This window comes from Halichondria panicea, chromosome 10 (genome assembly GCF_963675165.1).
Source record: "Halichondria panicea chromosome 10, odHalPani1.1, whole genome shotgun sequence".
Lineage (NCBI taxonomy): Eukaryota > Metazoa > Porifera > Demospongiae > Suberitida > Halichondriidae > Halichondria > Halichondria panicea.
The window spans coordinates 3519937-3533313 of record NC_087386.1 but is presented as its reverse complement, the minus strand read 5'-3'; the positions used below and the strand labels follow the sequence as shown (position 1 = coordinate 3533313).

General features: G+C 41.2%; 1 protein-coding gene across 3 annotated transcripts; it reads left to right on the top strand.

Annotated features, from left to right (window-relative positions):
- The first annotated feature begins 7151 nt into the window (after window positions 1-7151).
- On the top strand, window positions 7152-13061 carry LOC135342158 (uncharacterized). 3 transcript variants are annotated; one of them, XM_064538814.1, is made up of 6 exons: window positions 7152-9124; window positions 9206-9282; window positions 9320-9417; window positions 11584-11693; window positions 11919-11976; window positions 12689-12831. In XM_064538814.1, exons 1-5 carry the CDS (start codon window positions 8657-8659, stop codon window positions 11928-11930), a joined length of 765 nt encoding a protein of 254 aa, XP_064394884.1. In that variant the 5' UTR covers window positions 7152-8656; the 3' UTR covers window positions 11931-11976; window positions 12689-12831. The 3 variants fall into 3 exon arrangements, with proteins under 3 accessions (XP_064394884.1, XP_064394883.1, XP_064394882.1); XM_064538813.1 differs by having other exon boundaries at window positions 11898-11976; XM_064538812.1 differs by lacking the exon at window positions 11919-11976 and having other exon boundaries at window positions 12689-13061.
- Window positions 13062-13377: the final 316 nt, after the last annotated feature.

Below are 13377 nucleotides of genomic sequence, written 5' to 3'. Positions count from 1 at the left end.
TCAGACATCTCGCTGCCTTTAGAACAATAGACCTATATATATCCAGCTGCTCATATGATTATGTATGTTCTATCTAGCCTTACATACCTAATCATGAATGATGGCCAGCAGAGGGAGGAGTGACAATTAATAGAATGACCTTTGACCTTTCTCCTTCGCTGCAGGCAAACAAGCATAGCAAAGGCTCTGCTCTCAGAAAAGAAGTGACTACTTCCAAGCTCGTTAGCAGCTTCTTGTCAGCTTCTTGTGTTATCAAGTTATCAAGGCAGCTCCGCCCATTGCATGGCTGCACACACCTAGCTTGCACACACCTAGCTAAGTGGCAACCACTTGCATCTGATTGGGCTGCACTCCTCAGTGCAGCAGCGTGTCACCCGGCCACCCGTTGGGAACGGGTGCCGGGCTCATCGATTGAAATAATTCTCCAAGGAAGTAAAGTTGTACACGCAACAATTTATCTGTAGAGAAAATTATATTTCAAGTAAAAACAGAATGAGGGCAGGGGGTGGTATGTCTCATACAACTAGCTTGAACTTGTACCAGAGTGAACTTGTACCAGAGTGATAATTATGTTAATATTATTTTAATATTAAAAATATGCAACTATACTTTAATAGTGATAATAATGAAGATTATCCGGCCCTCGGAACCTCAATTATCCGGCTTGGCAGGGCAGTTTTCTTTTTAATGATTAGAAAATGGGCGTGTCCCTCAAATGCGCATGCTGTTTATCAATAAAGCAATAAAGTGGGTGGATCAAGGCGTGGTTTATCTGGCATATTCACTTATCCAGATAATCGAGGTTCTACTGTGCTGACCAATATAGACCAATATAGGTAAATTTAGCCAGAAAAATTAATGTTGATGCGTGATGCGTGATGCGGACCATGAGTGGCGTACTGTACCCCATTATTATAATGATATTCATATTGCGGCCTTACAATATAGCACCATTATAATGATATTCATAGTGCTTGTGGTTCCACACACTGTACACTGTCCCCCAGTCCGCACCATTATAATGATATTTATTGTGGCTCTGTGGGAGCAGCGAGCTTCCTTTTAAGCTAGCGGACTTTTGTGAACGAGTCGCTTCGTACATGTGGCTTGACAGAAGACAAGCTGGTGAAAAAGTGTAGCTTAACCCCTGAATTTAAATCTGGACGGCATAGTACTGGAGTTGTGTACGTGTGTACGATAGGAGGTAATACATGCATGATAAGGACATATTATGTGTATGATAGAGGATTTTGGTAGGTTGGAATTGATTGGAGTGTGCACATGCGCTGCAGAATCTGGGTAATCTTTTAGCTGGAATTTGTTCCGTGTTTACCCAGGAACTGTAAATCCATAAGCTCGTCATGGCTTTGACAGCTACTGCAACCAAAGCAGTCTGTATCGTGTACAATCGGATTACGCAATCCAGTGGTGATCGCCATCAATCCTTGTAAGAGTAACATAATGTATGCTGTTTCGTCATTTAATACAATCCAGGATACATTTTCCCCAGGATACATTTTCCCCATTCGTTCAAAGACTAAAGAAGGACCGTACAGAAATGCCTAGAATAGTTTGTGTGATATGTTGTAGTTCAGGTATCAACACCATTTCTTAGAAATGCTCCAATTAAAAGATATTTACATTTAAGTACAACTACTCACACATTTGTGGTAATCTACTAAATGAACTGTACCTGTTCTCAAATGTTTCAGCATGCCTCCAGTCAGTCTGGTTTAGTTTTATTGCTCCTACATGATAACAACATCACTATATGCACTGCATTATATTTCTGGTTTCATGTCACCAGCCGAGGGTTTGCACTTTAATGCTCTAGTTGTATTGTAGTTAAACATCGAGTGCGCATGCGCACTAGTATCTACACTGTGCACATAATAAAAAATTTGATTTTACACATTGGAAAATAGAATCTACTCACCAGATCTAACAAGGCCCTTCACAAACATTTGCTCTAAGGAACTCTACAACTGACGTCTCTACAACTGACGTCCAAAGACTGCTACTTGCACCAACTCGATCAGCAGGCCATTTCTCACGAAAACCTTTCAGAATAAGAAAATGAACAAGAGCTTCCAATTCTTCATCAGTCCATTTTGTACGTCTATTAGTACTAGTGCCCAGCATGCAAAATAGCATATGTACTGTACGTAGCAGAAATTGGATCAGGTGGCATATACGGCAGCAATTTACATTTAAATGTGAGTAGATCGATAACTTACAGAATCTGGTGAAAATATCTGAGACAGAGCTCGTTTTGGATTTCTTTGATGCTTGCTTTGGGGTATTGGAGACAGAAGATGGCCCTGGTGTCGCGCTTTTCTGCCATTGTAAACGTTAAAGCAGGATGTGCAAAAGATATCTTTGAGCTGTAGCTAGCTAGCTGTGTAACCAGTGTAAACGTGTAACAAGCAGTTAACCTTTGACCTGGATATAATAAGGAATGTGGGTCATCCAACACTTCCATCACAGGGAGAAATCTTGAATTTCCTATAGTAAGTCATCTGCCTGAATTACAAAGGAAATTTGCTGTGTGCATTTCCTTCACCTATCGAGCAATCGACAATCCAACAGGCGGTTACATTTCCTTCAGTCCAGTTCATGTCCAGATAGACTGAGGCAATCATGTATGCCACACACACCACATGCAGTGCACGTTTCCTTCAAACCAGTTCGTGTCCAGATGGACTGAGGCAATCATGTATGCCACACACACCACATGCAGTGCACATTTCCTTCAGAGCAGTTCTTGTCCAGATGAACTGAGGCAATCATGTATGCCACACACACCACACGCAGTGCACGTTTCCTTCAGACCAGTTCTTGTCCAGATGGACTGGGGCAATCATGTATGCCACACACACCACACGCAGTGCACGTTTCCCTCAGACCAGTTCGTGTCCAGATGGACTGGGGCAATCATGTATGCCACACACACCACACGCAGTGCACTTTTCCTTCAGAGCAGTTCGTGTCCAGATGGACTGAGGCAATCATGTATGCCACACACACCACACGCAGTGCACGTTTCCTTCAGACCAGTTCGTGTCCAGATGGACTGGACTGAGGCAATCATGTATGCCGCACACACCACATGCAGTGCACATTTCCTTCAGACCAGTTCTTGTCCAGATGGACTGAGGCAATCATGTATGCCACACACACCACATGCATGCAGTGCACGTTTCCTTCAGACCAGTTCGTGTCCAGATGGACTGAGGCAATCAAGTATGCCACACACACCACACGCAGTGCACCTTTCCTTCAGACCAGTTCGTGTCCAGATGGACTGGGGCAATCATGTATGCCACACACACCACACACCACACGCAGTGCACGTTTCCTTCAGACCAGTTCGTGTCCAGATGGACTGGGGCAATCATGTATGCCACACACACCACATGCAGTGCACGTTTCCTTCAGACCAGTTTGTGTCCAGATATGCCACACACACCACAGCAGTGCATGTTTCCTTCAGACCAGTTCGTGTCCAGATGGACTGAGGCAATCATGTTATGCCACACACACCACATGCAGTGCACGTTTCCTTCAGACCAGTTCTTGTCCAGATGGACTGAGGCAATCATGTATGCCACACACACCACACACATCACACGCAGTGCACGTTTCCTTCAGAGCAGTTCGTGTCCAGATGGACTGGGACAATCATGTATGCCACACACACCACACCACACGCAGTGCACGTTTCCTTCAGAGCAGTTTGTGTCCAGATGGACTGGGGCAATCATGTATGCCACACACACCACATGCAGTGCACGTTTCCTTCAGAGCAGTTCTTGTCCAGATGGACTGGGGCAATCATGTATGCCACACACACCACACACACCACACGCAGTGCACGTTTCCTTCAGACCAGTTCTTGTCCAGATGGACTGGGGCAAATCTTGTATGCCACACACACCACATGCAGTGCACGTTTCCTTCAGACCAGTTCGTTCGTGTCCAGATGGACTGAGGCAATCATGTATGCCACACACACCACACGCAGTGCTTGTTTCCTTCAGAGCAGTTCGTGTCCAGATGGACTGAGGCAATCATGTATACCACACGCAGTGCACGTTTCCTTCAGACCAGTTCCTGTCCAGATGGACTGAGGCAATCATGTATGCCACACACACCACATGCAGTGCACGTTTCCTTCAGAGCAGTTCGTGTCCAGATGGACTGAGGCAATCATGTATGCCACACACACCACACGCAGTGCTTGTTTCCTTCAGAGCAGTTCGTGTCCAGATGGACTGAGGCAATCATGTATGCCACACACACCACAATGCCACACACACCACACGCAGTGCACGTTTCCTTCAAACCAGTTCGTGTCCAGATGGACTGAGGCAATTGCATGTTTCAGTTCGTGTCCAGATGGACTGAGGCAATTGCATGTTTCAGTTCGTGTCCAGATGGACTGAGGCAATTGCATGTTTCAGTTCGTGTCCAGATGGACTGAGGCAATCATGTATGCCACACACACCACATGCAGTGGACATTTCCTTAATGTCTCGCTGGACTGAGGATCATATACGTACCACATAACACACACATGCACACACATGCACAGTATACTTGTGACACACTCTCCGCACATTTTCAACTTCCAACAATTGGACTGGTACATGTACATGTACAATTAATTGTACAGTATAATTATATGCAAGTACGTATTACACACGTATACACATGCACCACATGTTCACTTTCCAGAAATTTCCAAGGGATGTATATATAACTATATAATTATTATACACAATTGCATGCCACAAAATTAAGCCACACTCTTGCAAGAGGATATATAAAATTAATAATAAATAATTATAGATTTGACTGGGACTAATTAATTCTGCATGCATTATGCTAGCTATAATTTAAACTGAATAATTATATATGCTGTCAATAGCACGCGCTCCACAACGTAACCACACTTCGGTCATGCGCTACGTACATGTACTGTACACATGCACTCTCCTCATTCCTATAATGGGATCCGGACATGATATAGTGGTAATTCTGATCTGCTTAGTTGTACCTGCATATATAGGCCCCATTATATAATTTAATAGTCGATTATAAAAACAATTGCAATTCATTCATAGTGGTACAACAACAAACATTGAATCATCATCTAAGCTAAATGGAGCATAGGCACATCTAGACAGTATATGACTGAATGGTAAATATGAACACATTCCATGAGGTTCTGTAAGATCAATAGAACACCATAATTCTGCTGGCTTTCCTAATTTATATCGTTTTGGATGGGGATAAAGTTTGGATGGGGATAAAGCCACGAAACATGAGCCAAAGTCCATAGATTTTCGTTTACTGATTCAGAATTATCTACTAGCACAACAGATCTTGAAGTACATGTAAATGAAGCGTAATAGTGAACACAAACAGATCGTTCATTGAACTTTGGATGAAGATTCACATCTGGTAATGTGGTGGGTGGCGGTCCATAATACTGCTAGGCCCAAACAATACGAGGTGTACTATTTCTATGCCCTGATGACCTATAAACTTTGCGTTTGAGTGTAACGGATGTATATTTCTTGTATATTGAGTTAATGAAAACACTGGAGCAATTTGGATTAAGCTTTATAAACAATTGTTGGAGCAGGACAACATCATCTGGGTTTATAACACACCTCTTGTATTTTGGAGATAACAGAAGCATGTTTTCATGATTGTCTGTTATGGTGTCCAAGACAGATCCTCGGAGAGCTGACTTTTTGGAATTGCTGAGATCTAGAGAGCAGAAATCATCATTAAACTCGTCAGGAAAGTCAAAGCAACTACTTGCATTATCCAAAAGAAATTTCTTTAGTAACTGGGGCTCAATGGCACGGTTATTAGAGGGTTGACTACCAAGGATTCCATTAAATCGTTCGAAAGAGTAGCACCAGAACTCATGAATCGGACCATAGTCTAGCACAGTATCTTTAACGTGTCCATGCATGTGCATGTTGGGTGTTATTACACGATGTGCCAAACAATCTTTCAACTCTTCTACAGAAATGCATCAAAAGGTTATCTGCTAAATTTATTTCAACATCACTCAATGAATGCTTACAGAGAAGCCTGCATGCTAACACAAAGTGGCGCCAAGGTGGCGCCAAGTCTCAAAATGATCTGTTGGTAATATGTTATATAGTGCCGGAATGGAATATATCGTAATCCATACTTCGAATTGATCAGCTTTAAAACCAGAAAACCCTGTACTAATTTTGGTTGGTATACGATACGCCCAATATCGGCTGGAACTACCATCTTGTCCACAAACAGCTGGATTTGATCGAAGTGATGCTTTGAAAGCAGGTCAAACTCTATCCATAATGACAGCATTCGCTTCCCAGTTATGCATGGGATCAATGACTAAGAACCGTGTGGGACTAAAGTACAATAAATCCAGTAGAACACTGTACCTACAGCCATTCTCAGATTCAGCTTCTTTAAGAGCAGATTTAGTTGCACAGTTCCGTAGCTTGTTAACATTATCTCTGTGCTTTCTATCGTCTCTAGGTGTCCATCTCTAGGTGTCCATTTTGATCTGTCAAAGCCTGAAAAATCTCTCCTTTCACCCACTCTCCCAGTAAATTCTTTCAAACAGCGTGAGCATCCCAATCGTGCTGTGTACGAGAGAAATAAATCCACATACCTTTCTTGCTGCTGGTAAATCACATGAGACGCAGAGAAGAGCACATTTGATCGTCTTCTCTACAGTCCCAGGTTTAGTGGGCCTGACCAAAAATCTGAAAGTTCATTAACTAAAGGATACAAAAAAGAGTTAATGTCATGTTCCGGTTCTTTTGGACCAGGAATGATTCCAATAATTATTAGGTTCTCTAATTTATACCTGAGTGTTCGGGGTAGATTCATAATTGTGAGGTAGATAACACCAACAGAGGAAACAGTTATGTGTATAAGGCTGAAACCAGTCTATGTTTATCATAAGTCCAAACGTAAAAGGTGCCTGTAAAAATGGTTCTCCTGCAACATTTAGGAAATCTTTCCACACTTGGCCGTCATAAATGTCTTGAAACAAAGTTATTTACTGGTCATAGATCACAACTATCCAGAAATGATGGGCGCATTAATAATGTTTGCAAAGTAGACTTTAATCCATTGTAGCAATATATCTTTAATGGGTACAGAATGGATTGTTCAGATCTTAAATGTACCATTTTCATAAGAACAGTATTGCACACAGCACGTCTGGATTGATATGGATGATTTGGAAACCTAATATGATTACAATTCCTGCTGGTCAAACGGGAACCGGATTTCTGAATACATTCTTCGTAAGAACTATATAGTGTGTTGCATTTGGGACATTATTGGATACCTATGAAAATTGATGTCGTCAGCAAATCGTTTTCTCATTACGTGTAAGGAGGAGGAGGACGGAAAGTGTTTGTGAATTCGGCCTATTAGAGGTGAGAGTTTACCTAACACATATAGAAGAACAGCCATGAACTTGATCAAGAAATCAATGGCGGAATTCGGCAAATGATGTTTAGACTGCAAAATAAAGAAGAAGCCAACTATCCATTTAACAATTGACTGAGAACTTTGACTTTCACTGTCATTTGTTTGAAACTCCGGATTGGGTGGAGGTTTTTCACTCACGGTCGAAGAGTGTATATTAATGCCGCCACTGTCTAGATCTGAGTCTTCATCGCTCAATTCCCATACTTCTTCGCCATCACTCTCTGCCATCACTCTCTGCAGAAGTATGACATTGTTTAGGAAGTTTCTACATGATTTAGAAGCCCAAAGGGCTGGTTGTAGTATCCCGAATGTAGTGAGGGTTCTACTAGCCATGAGAATTAATAAACCATGCATTGGCATTATAAACTACATACCTGATGGTGCACTTTCTGTCTCACTATTGTACTGCGTATGTGGTACATCTTCAGAGTCCATAGAATCCTCCACAAGCAAAATACTACTAGCGCCATTTGAGCTGGAGAATGATGGCATCTTGATCTCCCTCTATAGTTAATATAGTGATCAATGACAGTATTTTGTTGTCAAATCATAGATGTACAGTCTATACGGATTCAGCTGTTGGAATTTGCTTATTGTTCCTAAAGACCTTATACTTTAAACAGCCATCAGTACATTTATAATTTATAGTGTATACGTAAACATCCATCAGTAGTGTAATTTTAAGGGATGTAATGTTCTCAATCCAGCTTACCTTCCAGAGTTTTGCATGAATCTTGGTCAGCCACACTAATCCAGGACTGATCTGGCCTTTTATATAGTTTTTTGTGTCTCTTGTACACTTTAATACACAGATTTTGTTCGCAATGGCCACAGTAGTGGTTGGATCTGTGCCTGTGCTTCTTTTTTGCAGCCAATTCTGCAACTGCAACCTTCAGTGTTAATGAATTATGCCTCTTGATCAACTTCTGGGACATCGTAGAACTCTCTGTACTTCAGATCAGTTTACAGCTAGCTTGATAGTTGGAGACAGGATATTGATTTACTTCCGCTGTTTAGACTGCGGAAGTCAATCAACATCCTGTCTATATAAATGAATATCATATATAAATGAATATCTACAGCTAGTTTTATTAGCTAGCTAGAGCAAAGTAGTTCTATTGATCAACATCTGAGAATGGCTGAATTTTTGGACACTGAGGTTCAAATGCAGAGTGACACCAACTTATTTTCAAGTGATGAGAGCGAACATGCAACTGCAAGTGAGAGTGATATGAGCGACGTACTTATGGTGCAGCACCGTAACAAAAAGCGTAAGACTTTAATTCTCAGCGATCTTTCTGGCGATGAGGCGGCTCAAAAAGAAAACCGACCAAAGGTTAAAACTCACAAGAAAACGAAAAAGAAGTCCAGTCACTCCAGAAAACAGCAATGCAGCGAATCGAGCATCCTTCTTGAGATCAAGGACACTAACAAGCTCATCAAGAAGTTATCAATTGAATTGAAGCACCAAGATTCTCGCTTGAAGGAGATTGAAGAGAAACTTAAAGAGGCAGTAAGCGCAAGCTCCAGCTCTCAGTGTGCAACTCCCAGCCCAAGACGTACGCGTTCTGCATTGAAAAGAGAAGTGCCTGTTGAAGTTAGGGTAAGTATGTATAACTATTTTCATGCAAATAGCTAGCTAGTTAGATTTTGCTACGTACTGTACATTAGTTTTGTTTTGTAGCGTGAAACCAGGAGAGTGTACCATCTGCTACTAGAAGATCCTGAGAACAACTTTAATGGCTGGAAAATAGAACCAGGGTGAGTATTAAACTATTTTACTTTAATACATGTACAGAACCACATATAAGGACCCTCAGAACCAGTCTGTTGTGAATATTCTAATTCAAGAAGTGATGGGTCTTAATTCTTCGTTTCTCACACAACATATTAGAGGTTAGTTGCACATAATGATGTATAAGATATAATTATCACACCTACGAGTAGGGTATGCACCCTTATATCCTCCGCTACCATGTTACTACACCGCTGGCCCGTCAGCGGATAAACAGGGTGTATATCCTCGGAGGTGTGGTATATCTGACTTATATCACGTGACCTCATGCATGCAGACTTACATATAAAAGAACTTTGATCCCTGCATGATACAATGCAGTAAGAGCTGATTTGGCAGTCGTCAAAGATCTCGTCAAAGATCTAGTTAAGCAACAAGTCGACTGTATCCTACAAATGCTCAGGAACCTCCAAGGTCCAAGCGTTGTGCATTCAATGTCTCTTGCTTCAGTTACAAGATGTGTTCTTGGCTAAAATGTACATCTTATTCTAGACAGAAGTAATGTTGTAGCGTGAGAAAAACATGTATGCGCCAAGCGCTTGAGTGATTTTTCATAGTGGTGCTCAGTTTTTGATTATCAAGTTCTGTCATGTACAATGTACGTAACCTCCACACATCTGTTGTATGACCTTTTCAACATTCACCTTTGCAGAGAAGCTTCATATAAATAATTATATACATGCGTCAGCTAGTTCACTTATGATATTAGAACCCCGAAGCAACAGCTACACCTTTTAATTTGCCATTATTTAAAATTCCATGATTTATCACTATTACACAATGATACAATTATGCACATTGTACAACAATCATTGTGTGTGCTTACTGAAAAAACATTGTTGTACCTTATAGCAGTACCCTAACTATATGCTTTGAGTTTCCTGGGATAATTCCAACTTTTGTTCCTGAGCTTACTAGTGGGGAAGAGTACACACACACACACACATCTTGTAGTGGTGGTTGTAGTGTACACTGACTCAGAATAATGTTGGAGCGCGAGAAAAACATGTATGTGCCAGGCGCTTGAGTGATTTTTCATTGTGTGCTCAGTTTGTGATCAGTCAGATAATGTAGTCCACACATCTGTTATATATGACCTTTTCGACTTTACTTTTGAGGTGATTACTATATATGTACCTAATTATTCTGGTTTAAAATACTAATGTCATGATCAGCTCATGCACCCCCTTTGTGGAATATAGCATAATAATGTAGAACATCAATCAATGTTTTGCGGTACAGCACTCAATTAATTGTTGTACAATTGCAATTAGTACAACTTTTTATAGACATTTATTACAGCAAGAGGCTATATATACTCTAGGTTATTTGTGTATATTTTTGCTGGGTGTAATCAGAGGATAATTACTTGAGCTGCACTGCACCTGTCGGACCTCTTTTGATCATTAAGTCCAACTATACTACTATAAAATTCCCATTTGAGTGTATGTAGCAGGGAACTATGAGCTATAGATTGCTCTGGGCTACTACAAAATACAGAAGATATAGTAATAACGTAGCTAGATGCTTTGTCTAGTAACATAATAACAGAACTAAAATGACAGAGAGAAGCTCTAGTTTCTTTTTTTGGCTTTGTTTGAGTAGTATAGTAGGAGCCGCTTGTTTCTTGGGCAGTCTGCTGTGCTTTTTTGGGAAGAGCTGGATGTATGGAAAGTGCTGGGATTCTAGCTTGAGTTTCTTTTTTCCGCTTGGTTCAAGAGTAGTATAGGAGCCGCTCGTTTACTGGGCTTGTTTGCTGCAAATTCTAGCTTAGGTGTCTTCCTTTTGCTTTTTGAGAGTAGTACGAGCCGCTTGTTTCTTGGGAAGTGTGCTGGGTTTGTTTGCTGCAAAACTGGGGGAGGAGCTGGATGTTTCCATTTTGTGGGTGGAGCTAGGACTCCATTATATAAACTGAAGTGGAGGAACAGGGTTGACTTGAATAACAGACCACAGATTTAGTAGAGGTACAGAGATGCCAACTTCAGATATTAGTTTTCAAAAAAATGATGCAGTTGCTAGGTTAGCTGTTTATATAGGTTGACTGTTGCTAAGCTATAGTGCATTTCTAGTAGCCAATAGGTTTTGGGATCTAAATCGGTTAGAACATGTGCATTCGGTATGGTTATAGTGTCCCTCAGCCCTCGGGCATGCAAAGCCCTCAAGATTTGGGACACTATATAACACATAGATACCTCATGCCCATGTTCTAACTATAACATAGAATAGGAATACACAGGTGTTTGAATATTACATTTGACAACATGCAGATGCAGCCTATAGGTTCTACCGCTCTCGAAATGAGCAGATTTCAGCTCAAAGAAGAGGAACTTTCAGTTTGAGGAGTAAATCTAAGAGGCGCCATGAGAAGCTTGCTCGAGTGAGTGAAAAAAAAATGATACACATAATAGCCCAAGCATTTGTTTATGTATAATAAAGTGTTTGTTTTATGTGTTTTCACATCAGGCATACCATATACATGCACAAACCAATAATGAAAGCATCGCGGGTGCTGATGCCTGGGTAAAGGTACCTGAAGCATGCAACATATATTTCTTTACAGTTAGGCTGCTGCATGGTGCAGCTTTTTTTCTCACCCTTGCAGGCTAGCTATTAGGTTCTAGTGCACACAAGAGTTTGAGAAGACTGCAATGGCCTTGAAAGTAAGCAAAACTAGCTGTACTCTGCAAATCCACAAATTGATAACCAAGAAAATATTACTAGAAGCCTCTTACTTTCAGTGAGCTGCATGCATGCACACTATACTGTGTACCTTGCTTGCGCATGCACAAACCAAAGCGGTATAGGTATAATTATGCCTCGGTGCGCATGCATGCGCAAGTGAGGGATACGATACGTACATTATATTTTTGTGTGTGTGTGTGTGTCTGTCAGCTGTCTGTGTAGACTGCTACAGTTTGCTCAAATATCAATGAAGTGCAAGTAAGAGTTTCTATATAGGCTTAACTTCTAGTCATAGATTTTAATTCGTGGATTTGCAAAATTATGCTTAGTTCTTGCTACTTGGAATGCCGAGTGCGTAGCAAACTTGTCCATAAAACTTGTCCATGGAGTGTTGCTACTCTACTTAGTAGTGAGCTCTGCACTGTAGCTGCAAAAGTGAGAAGAGAGCCGCAAGGCTCTGCTGGTACAGCCATTCAGACTTGGACTTCTTTTGGCATTAATCGTTTTTAACAACAATCACGGTCAATCATTACCCACTCTTGGAGTTTCTGCGAAGTTATTATTGCAACATGTTTAATGATCTCCATAATGTTATGTAGTTTACCGATCGAGGCAGCATTATATAATGATTATAGAAGGGTGAAGTTTACATGCAGTTTCAATTATAGTGCGCGTGTTGTTACTTTTCAGAAACTTCAAGAGAGGAAGAAGATGCTGGAGGTGGGGTCTTTCAAAGACCCTGGTACGAAAGACAAGTGGCTGCCAATAGTCACAATGGACTTCATGTCTAGTGATGAAAGTGCAAGTGATGAGGGAAAGGGGGTGCTACTAACAAAGCCACTACAATGGGAGTCACTCACTGGATGATGCTGCAATTGAGCAGAAATCACCATTGGCAAAGCGACAGATGAAGCCAAGAAAGAGGGGTATACCTTCTGATAAGCCGAAACCTTGCGGAAACTATCCAACATGGACCTTTCTGGTTGATAACTAGAAGGTTATAATTACCTGACCTTGAATGCTTGCAATTGTGAATCATCTTTTGATTAAAATGACCGTTGCAGTGGGGTAATATATACCACAAAGTATTGTTGAGTTGCATGGTAGGGGTTTATTGTTTCGGACTGGGTTATTGCAGACAACATAGAGTCTGGTCATAAATTATAGCAGTGAGCATAGACTAGCGGGTAGTCTAGTATTGTTGCAAGTACGTGCAGTATGCATGGACTGGTGGAGCAGAGTATTGTTGCAGTATGCATGGACTGGTGGGTATAGTTTATATAATCAGTAAGCATGGACTGGTGGGCGGTCTAGCTTATTGCAGTGTACATGAATTGATGAATTGGTGGGTGGTTAAGTATTGTTACAGTATGCATGGA

Excerpts from the sequence above, each read along its gene's own strand:
- LOC135342158 (XM_064538812.1), top strand. The coding sequence starts at position 8,657 with ATGGCTGAATTTTTGGACACTGAGGTTCAAATGCAGAGTGACACCAAC. Across the intron at positions 9,283-9,319 it reads GGCTGGAAAATAGAACCAGG|AACCACATATAAGGACCCTC; the intron begins GTGAGTATTAAA and ends ATACATGTACAG. Across the intron at positions 9,418-11,583 it reads TCTCACACAACATATTAGAG|ATGCAGCCTATAGGTTCTAC; the intron begins GTTAGTTGCACA and ends GACAACATGCAG.